General features: G+C 55.4%; 1 protein-coding gene across 1 annotated transcript in view; it reads right to left on the bottom strand.

Annotated features, from left to right (window-relative positions):
• ankrd11 (ankyrin repeat domain 11) overlaps positions 1 to 10,035 on the bottom strand; it is a 99,738-nt gene that overhangs the window by 32,246 nt on the left and 57,457 nt on the right. Inside the window, exon 3 of the mRNA XM_036544508.1 lies at positions 598 to 743. Within this exon, the coding sequence (XP_036400401.1) occupies positions 598 to 684 (87 nt within the window). The 5' untranslated portion in view covers positions 685 to 743. The remainder of the gene's footprint in view (positions 1 to 597; positions 744 to 10,035) is intronic.

Below are 10,035 nucleotides of genomic sequence, written 5' to 3'. Positions count from 1 at the left end.
ATCTAATGGGTACCAAAGTGAGACCCCCCATTTTCTGTTTTTCTTGGCCTGCACTTACGGGCGCTGAATCTTCAGAGAGAGGAGCTGCCATTGTCATGTCTGAGACCTGCTCTGAGTGCACTCTCCCAGGGTACAAAGACACTCTCTCTTCCTGTCTTCTCTCTGCCCGTCTCTCGACTCCACGCGAACAGGCGAACAGTGCACACACCTGAGCGTCAAAACTGAGCATCGAAACTTAGTATCGACTAGACCACAGCCTCTGAATGGAGGGTCACTGGTTTCAGGCCCAGCCGTGACTGTACGTCACCCTCCAGCAAGCCTCCAGCAAATGCAAAACCCAGGAAAATATCCTTTCACTGTGCTGTGGGGGTCGGCTGACACTGATCTGTATGCATTACATTAACATTACATTACATACGTTTAGCAGACGCTTATCCAGAGCGACGTCCAGCACAATAGAACATAAACTTCCATCACATAAGTATGGTAACATGGCATGCCCCGTATCTCATCCACACTGAAAACGTACTCAAAGCAGGGGCTGACGGGAGTTACAGAATGCTGCAGAATGAACGTGTTGCAGAGGGCAGCTCTCACCTTCTTCCCCGCCTGCTTCTCCACCATGTCGGTGCTGAGGGGGAAGTCCTCCAGCTGGGGTGGTTTAGGACCCCCGCCCTTGGGCATTGTTCAGCTCTCGCTGCGCCAAACCTCATTCACGCCTCCATCGCGTCATCGTCCACCGTCTGCCAGGAGAGAGAGAGAGAGAGAGAGAGAGAGAGAGAGAGAGAGAGGTTAACACCCAGCATCACCGCGTGCCACGCTCCCATCAGCACCGAATCCAGCTGTCCCCCCACCCCGCCTCCGGAGCTGGGGTCTGCACGGTGACCCACGCAGACCCACCCCCTCCCTGCGGGACCGGCTTTCTCCCCGCCAGGTGCGGGGCTGAGGTCTCATTGTGCTCCCGAATATAAGAGGTGCCCGAAATGCATTAATGTACTTCAATACAATGATACAGAGTGCTTTCAGTCCTGCACTGGTGGTATTGGTTACCGTTTCTGACATGATGATAACGTGATTTTGCTTCTAAACGGTGCGACGGAGGGGGAAGTAGTACACAAAGATGGCAGGAACACGGATTCCCTCTTCTAATATCTAAGCCTGCATTTATAAAATGAAGCACTTCGGCTTATGTATCCAGGCAACCCTAGATTTATAATAATCTCCTCTACTCAAGTACAAATATTACTGTTACTGTGAACAAACAATGCAGCCACAAATTAATTAATGCCGTGACACTCGGAGAACTCTGACCGGCCCTGATGGTGTCGGGGCTTGTGCATGTGCGTGTGCGTGTGTGTGTATGTGCGTGTGTGCTCGCGCGCATATATGTGTGTGTGTGTGTGTGTGTGTGTGTGCTTGCGCGCATATATGTGTGTGTGTGTGTGCGCGCGCACGTGTGTGTGTGTGTGTGTGTGTGTGTGTGTGTGTGTGTGTGTGTGTGTGCGCCAAACTACGCCGTGTCAACCCAAACTACGCCTGACCTGATTGTGCCACGGGCAGGTAAGAGACAGAGCTGACGTGACCCTGGAAATTTCCATTAAAAACAGAGTAAGAAGGGAAATAGCCAAGGGACATCTTCAGGAAGATCCTGGGCTGCAAAATGCCACGTATCCAAAAGAAAGGAAAAAAGCACACACACACAGACACAAACACAGACACACACACAGACACAAACAGACACACACATACACACAGTGACATACACACACACTCACGCAGACACGCAGACACACACACACGCAGCCCTGAAAAAGGCGCAGTGACAGCCAGTGTGACAGGACTGTGTCTGCTCCCCCATACTTCCCACACCCCCACACAGCCTACTCCTTATTAAAGCCATTTCCCTCTTTCATAAAGCTAGGAGGAAAAAAACACACCAAACAAAAAAAAAAAAAAACACCCCAACAAGCTCACATGGAAGGGGGCCTTCGGAGGAACATGAATAAATGATATGTAAAGAGTTCCTTAATATTTTCTCATCCATAATGCATTCTCTCCAGAGCTGCGCTCAGAGGACTTGGCTGGTGACTATGTACTGTCAGCCCCCCCCCCCCCCCCCCCGCACCAGTAAACACTGCCACTCCTCACTGCCCTGGCACCCCCCCCCAGCAGCTCTCCTGTTCAAAGACAGCTATTTATATCACGGGCCAACAACACGGGGCGAAAACGCAAGGCTTCTTTTCGGAGCATATGGAAATCTGACACAGGCCTCTGTGGCCAGCCCAGCTCCTAATCTCACAGTGACAAAGAAGGTCAGCCGCTTACGGAGACAAATTAACAACATGCGGTGACCACGCACCAAAACCAGGCCCCGGTACTTTCCGGAAAGTCAGCCTAGCCGCTTAAGACTTTGGTGGGGGCTAACACCACCAGACAGCTTACCAGAAATAACCATTATCCCAAAGCACATTAAAGCTCTGCGATTGCATTAGGCCACAAACGTCATTAAAGGGAAAAAAGTTACACAAAAAAGATAACTCACGTGGTTGCAAAATCGGTCTCTCAAAAAGCCATATGGTTTGACACACTTAACTTTGCTATTCAGCTTTTTCTGCTCTTTTTCCTTATCAACATCCTGTTAGTGTTTTGACTAAGTGCACAGAATAGTTTTCAGATGCCACATAAGGCTTTTGGCAGGTTTTGGCTGCAGGACTGTAAAGTGTTATTACATTTTCAAGGGTTTGGCAGCTCTACTGCAAATAGTATGTTTTCAGATCCTGTATGAGGGATTTGGCAGCTTTTGGGTGTGCGACTGTAAAATGTTATGGGGCTTTCAAGGGTTTTGGCAGGTTTTGGCAGCGCTAATGTGAAGAGTATGTCTGCCTGTATGAGGGATCTGGCAGATTTCGGCGAAACTGAAGGATGTGTTATTGAGTTCTCATCTTTAATCTCTCTGGGGGGAAGTGGTACACACGTGAAGAGGAAGGAGACTGTGACCGGCGTGTGTGTGTGTGTGTGTGCGAGTGTGTGTGCGTGTGTGCGTGTGTGTGCGTGCGTGTGTGTGCGTGCGCGCGTGTGTGTGTCATTTAGAAGCAGGACTCACTTCCTGCACTTTGTCTGTGTTAAACACTGCAGGCGCATCTGTAAGCTGCATGTGTGTCAGATCCACACACAGCGCACCGTCACACACGAGTCCACAGCATGGCACAGTACTGAGCACGGGACAGCTCAACATGGTCCACAGCAAGAGAGAAGACGGCTCTGGGATGCTTGTCCGATCATAGCCTGTGCCACACTAAGGTGGTACAGAGGTTATATGATTGTACCCGTCCAGTAGTTCTGATTGGTACTGTGGGGAAAAAAGGAGGCATGGAGTTCTCAAATGGGCAACAGGAACTTTTCAAGCACCATGGCTAACATTCCCAATAACCGGTATTTTCTGGTTCTGCTTCCTGACCCAGAGGCTTAGCGAAGGATATCATGCACAATGTGGAGTCTTTCCAACGTGGTGCATTTGCTGAGAACTGTTTGGAGACTGATCCCAGGACAGTGTTCTGCTCGTTCTGTTTGTGACCCCAGACATCTGCGCTCTGTCATTCCAAATCACCGCTCCATTCCTGTTCCACAGCTAACTCTATGAAGCGCCCCTCTCCAAAACGCCAGAACCAAGCTGAGACCTCAAACACAAGCAACAGCAACGAGGTAGCATTTACAGTTTAAAACACACACTGTGATAGGCCGCGACGCTGTCCGACGATTCCTCCAAGACCAACCGTCAAAACAACACCTCGCTCAGGCATCTCAAAATCAATTCCCCTCATCATTATGCATTCCCTCAGTTTTGGAGAGCTGACCCCGGGCTGACCTCCGCAGCCGCGCTCTCAATCCCACCTCAGCACAAATCTAACATGACGTGTCATTAAGAATGCATGAAGCTCCCCGCCAGCTCCACAGCCCTGCAGAGGCTGTGTGGGGCTGTGTGCAGGTGCACCTCGGAGTGGTCAGCCTCTACGAGCTCTTTAACTGTGGCTGCTGAATGGCATGCATGCCGGCAGAGTGCAGGGAGAGAGGCGTCTCCAAACACAGCACAGCGCAGGGAGAGAGGCGTCTCCAAACACAGCACAGCGCGGGGAGAGAGGCGTCTCCAAACACAGCACAGCGCAGGGAGAGAGGCGTCTCCAAACACAGCACAGCGCAGGGAGAGAGGCGTCTCCAAACACAGCACAGCACAGGGAGAAAGGCGTCTCCAAACACAGCACAGCACAGGGAGAGAGGCGTCTCCAAACACAGCACAGCACAGGGAGAGAGGCATCTCCAAACACAGCACAGCACAGGGAGAGTGGCGTCTCCAAACACCGGGAGAGAGAAGCTGAGACAGAGGCTCAAAATCTCCACCCCTCTGCAGAGCTATGGTACAGACAGGGCTCCCGTGCAGAGCAAACCACTAGGCCAGACACTGCGGGGGGGCAGAATGGCCCCACACCCGGTCCCTGCGGAAAATAAGCTCTATCAGGTGGGTTTTACTCAACCGTACCGTTCCACCTACTGCTGCTTCCACAACAACTGAACCACACTTTCACCTTCACACACAGTTTCAGAGCTCTGCTGAAAGTCAGCTGTTAGAATACATCCGGTTCTCAAAAGTGAGTTTTACTGAACGGCATGCCACTCACAAGTGGGTCGTACAGAAATATTTACACTTATTTATTTACGCATTTATACACATATATACATAATCCATGGTCAGCTTTCAGCCCTTTAAAGTCCAAAACATTTTAGTTAGCCTTTCACACTCAACTCTTTTGGCAGCTTAACAAACAGCCTTAAACTGACAAAATGACTTTGGCAAAATGCTGAAATAGAAAACAGAAAGTGCTTGCATTCCTTGACAGAGAGCGGTGGAGTGCCGTTTTCCTGTTGTTGATCAGAGAGGGTGGACGCGGGGACAGAGAGAGCCGCTCTCGGCTCCCGGCTCTCGGCTCTCGCCCCAGCCTGCGAGGGGCTGGGGAGGTAAACAAATGGAGCGGCGGGAGCCGGGCCCGGACGGGCCCTCGTGAGAACCCATCTGCAGCCGCGGCGGGTTAACTTTTTCCACTGCCTTTTTATAGCCGCGCCATGTGACGGCCTAATGGCTGTGAGAGAGAGAGAGAGAGAGAGGGAGAGAGAGAGAGAGAGCGCGAGCGAGAGAGAGAGAGAGGGGGAGAGAAAGAGAGAGAGAGAGAGAGAGAGAGAGAGAGAGAGAGTGAGAATGAGAGAGAGAGAGAGAGAGAGAGAGAGAGAGAGAGAATGAGAGAGAGACACTGTGGGAAAGCACCTACTGCAGCCCTGCTGCACTGTGCGGGGCAGGGCGCGGAGCGCGGGGCGCAGGGGGCGGGGGTGTGGGAATGAGAGACAGGGCCTGGGCCGGGGCCTGGGCCTGGGCCTGGGCGTGGGCTGTGCTCTCAGACAGGTGCTCGCTCTCCAGCACATTCATAACAGCTGAGTTTCAGGCAGCAGGGCCGGCTCACAGCACTGAACCCACTCCCACCATGTCACATCCTGCACTGCTCGGGTTCTTCATCTACACCTCATGGGTGACAGTTCATTACGTTACATGCATTTAGCAGACGCTCTCACTCAGAACGACTTCCAGAAGGACGGGTACCAGCGATCCCTCTGCATCCCGCCACAGGCCCCGAGCGCATGTGTGCACACACGCAGCGCAATACCACTGATCCAGGACAAGACCCACTGAACACACCGCCTCCCTGCCCCTCCCCTGCCCCGCGTCAGCGTTCACCCGTGGTCTGACCCGCAGGCAGGTGCCTCGGTCTGCGGCGTGACGGCAGGGTTCGACAGGGGCAGGGATAACGCCGCGGCTGGGCGTAGCGAGAGGCCTGCTCCGCCGGCCCCGTCAGCGGCCCTCGGCCTATTTACATTCATATAAGAGGCAGTGCAGCAGGCGCTGTTTGGTGTGCAAATACGGCGCCGCTGAAGCCAGCTGGGCCCGCTGTGGTATCCAGGCAACCGGGCCCGGACGGGCTGCGCGGCTCGTGACCGGCGCAAATTCGTTTCATTAGGCCCCTTTGTGCAGAGGGGGGAAAGACAAACACCAGAGCCGGGCTCTGATTAAGAGCCGGGCCGAGGATACACTGCAGGCCGAGGGGGACGCCCCCCTCTCTACTGCTGCACCTGAGGGAGAGAGGGAGAGAGAGGGAGAGAGGGAGGGAGAGAGGGAGAAAGAGGGAGAGAGGGAGGGAGAGAGGGGGAGAGAGAGAGAGGGAGGGAGGGAGGGAGGGAGGGAGAGAGAGAGAGAGAGAGAGGGAGGGAGACAGAGAGGGGGGGAGAGAGAGGGACAGGGACAGAGGAGAGAGAGAGAGGCAGAGAGAAGGAAAGGCAGAGAAAGACACATACAGACAGATTAAAAGAGGGAGTGTATGAGAGAGCGAGAGGGAGCGCAATAAAAGGGGAAGAGAGAGAGAGAGAGAGAAAAAAGAAGGACAGAACACAACCTAAAACCCCCTATGTGAGATATGGCATACAGCCTGTCCTGAGCACAGCGCATGCAGACGATATGCCAGCCACTGAGAGCAGCGGGCTGGATCTGAGAGGGGTGAGTGAGCCACACGTGCTACAGGAACAGGGTGAGTATTCTGATAAGCTCATTCATTTCAGACCAACCTGGTCTGTGCATAAGCTTCCTCTCCCCCGTGCCGGAGGGAGAGCGGGGCCGGAGAGAGAGCGGGGCCGGAGGGAGAGCGGGGCCGGAGGGAGAGCGGGGCCGCTGGGAGAGCGGGCCGGAGGGAGAGCGGGCCAGAGGGAGAGCGGGCCGGAGGGAGAGCGGGCCGCTGGGAGAGCGGGCCGGAGGGAGAGCGGGCCAGAGGGAGACGGAGAGGCTGCCTGGCCACGCTGTGTTGCACAGCCGAAGCTGTGCAGGGTGAGCGCAGTGGCGGGGGGGACAGGCCTCATCCACACAGGGCCGCAGTGGCGGGGGGGGAGGAGGGGGGGGGTGGGGGCAGACCTTCCGCTGCGGGGGCTGGCTGCGTGTCTTGTCCTCTGCACGCCTTCCTCGGGAGAGAGATGGCTTCCCCCGATAATCAGCATCCGTCCAATTTCCTCTCCCCCCAGCCCGATCGCGACGCTCTTTTCCTCTCCCGTGTCCCACACTCCCCCGCTCCTCTCCTCCCCCTCCCCCTCCCCCCGCTCAGATCCCGTCTCCGATGCGAGGACTCGCGGGCGGTCTGGGGGGTGGGCGGGGCGTGGCGACAACGCGGCCGCAGTCGCACATGCAGCAGAGCCTGTTGCTTAGCGACGCCCGACAGGCGCACGTGTTGCCGAGGAGCCGGCGGCCGGGGGGACAGGGGCGCTGGCGTGAGCGGAAACGCCGCCCTCCATGGAGCGCGAGGGCCCGGACGGGACGCCGATCCAGAGGATGTCCCGTCACACTGCACGAAAATTCCAGCGCACTTCCGTCCGTGTGACGCATCAGGCACGCTGCAGAACGCCCCAGTCCAGCTTCCCCGAACACTGACACACACGGCCGTTTAAAACCCTGAAAACCAGCATGCCTGCATCTGCTCTGCCAGAGCCGCTCCGTTTCATCACCGGAGAAGAGAGTCTCTGACGGACGGTCTTAAAGCAGAGGGAAATGTAGCAGGGTGAGTCGCATAGCTCGGAGGTATGAGGGGAAGCACAGGATGAACGTGCAATCGGAAGAGCAGGGAAAGCGAGGAGAATGTTCCTAACTCAAAACAGGAATTCATAATCCCTGGCAGGGCGCAAGTGAACTCCTGAACACAAAACAAGGGCCGGTCCAACGCCTATGGCACAAAGCGATGTAATGACAAACGAATCTTAATAGAAAACATTCAATTACACAGCACTTACTGGCCTTGGCGATTTTCTGAGAGATTCACATCTGGAGGACTTTGTTTACAAAGGGTCTGCGCAGAGCCCAGAAAATGCCTTCCGCGCCCCGCGGCGCTCCAAACATCGAAAGCAAATGGGGACGCTGAGTGACGCTTCTGCGTCTTTAACGAGTCTATCGCCTGTTAGACTTCCCCCTTCCACAGGACTGCGGAAAACCCGAAAACAAACCGCTCTTTGTGCTTTAGGAATACCTGCGTCCTCGCCGCACCATCGGTCCACACCCGGACACATTCTCCGCAGCGGTCTACCGTTTACGGAGTCCTGCAAACGTCTGTCAGACAACCAGGCTTGCAAAGGAGGAGGGTGCAGGTTTGAGTCCCAGAGGGGAGCCCCGAGCAGGGCACTTAGAGTGAACTGCCTGGGTAACCAGGCAGCCGTGGATAATGGAGCACTGTGTGAAACAGGAGGTGCATGTGTGGCTGTGAATAAGCAAACACATACTGTAAATACTGTAACGGTCAGGAGCGCGCGTCTGATGCGTCCTCCCGAACTGCATCACCAGCAGCAACCGCCCACTCCTCCTGCTAGTAAACAAGCCCTGTTGACAGGAGCAGGCGGTCTGTCCGCGCCGACCGCTTCAAACGCGGCAGCTCCAGGCGCCCCTTCACTCTGATTTACGCCCTTTCCTTCAGGAGAATTACGCTCTAACGTTCAGCCTGTGTGCTCCCTTTGTCTGTGAGGGTGTGGGGGTGTGGGAGGGCACGCATGCGCACGCCCGCTCACACACATGCAGACACATCGGCAGCGCTCTGAAACAGAGCCCCTTCCCTGCGCCCCCCTGCCCCTGATGGCCGCTAATGCGGCCTGCATCTCAGGCAGCGACTCGGGGCCTGAAATAAGCCCGTCTCATCGCTGCAATGTGTTGAGCGATTCTTATCTACCCGACTGGGCACGTGCAGAAACAGTCTGCAAGCAGATCTCATTATCCGTGCTTACACAAACGGCCAGCGCGTGTGTGAGAGTGTAGACCCCGCGGCCCCGGACGGGACGGGACCGGCTCGCGCCCCGCTCCCCCGCGCCCCGCGCCCGCCACCCGCCGCCCAGGTTCCACCGTAATGGAAACCTCATTCATTTAGAGCGGCTCTGTTTGGACCCATTAGCGTAATTCACCCGGGCTTTCCCGTGCATAGGGGCTTAATTCAATCATCTGCAGAAATAAATCTCTGCCGGGAGGAGCCGGAAGGCCAATCCGGCTGCCGGCTAATAAAAACAATCACCGCAATAATCATAAACCGAGAGGCCCCGCTTTATGGAGACAGCCGTCGGGGCAATCGCGTGATCGCCGCGGGGCACCGAGGGGCGGGACTGCAGGTTCAGATCCAGGCTGGGGCACAGCCTCTGCACCCTGGAGCGAGGAGATTAACCTGTACTGCTTCAGTGGATATCCAGTGGCATGGGTGGATAATAAGTGCAAACGCTGGTGGTGTAAGTCACCCAGGATAAGGACACTTGCTAAGCGAATCATAATAATAATAATAATATACAGATAGGGAGACTTGAGCGGGATTAGCCCTTCTCAGCAGCCTCTTGCCGGAGCTCTTACACGGAGTTTCACCGCCGCGGTGCGCTCAGTACGCTGCGTTTCGGGGGAGGCCGTCCCTCCTGTGGGACACAGCCCGTGTGCAGCGTGGTGCGGCCCGCGTGCGGCGGGGCTTTATCGGTTTTCGGGGCCTGGGAGTCAGGAGGAGCGCTGTTGACACCGTTGGACAGTCAGAAATGTAAAAATGGCAGCATGCTGGAACAGCAGCTTTGCCCCCTAATAGCATTAAAAAGCTGGCAAGCCCGAGTGAGTGACAAAACCCACTTAAGCTTGTTTTCGGCTGAACACGGGCACACAAACACTTATCAGCCCATGCAATTTACCGGCCTCACTGCACTGCTGAACCTCGCTGCGTTGGCGGGACACAGACACACGCATCCCACACACACACACACACGCATCCCACACACACACACACACACACACAAACCACACACACTCTCATACACACATACCACACACAAACCACACACAAACCACACACACACACACACACACACACACACACACACACGCACACACACACACACGCATCCCACACACACACGCATCCCACACACACACACACACACACACACACACACACA

Source organism: Megalops cyprinoides, chromosome 13, assembly GCF_013368585.1.
Source record: "Megalops cyprinoides isolate fMegCyp1 chromosome 13, fMegCyp1.pri, whole genome shotgun sequence".
NCBI classification, from domain to species: Eukaryota; Metazoa; Chordata; class Actinopteri; order Elopiformes; family Megalopidae; genus Megalops; species Megalops cyprinoides.
Note: the sequence above shows the minus strand (reverse complement) of the source record. Positions and strands in the feature narration are given on the sequence as shown.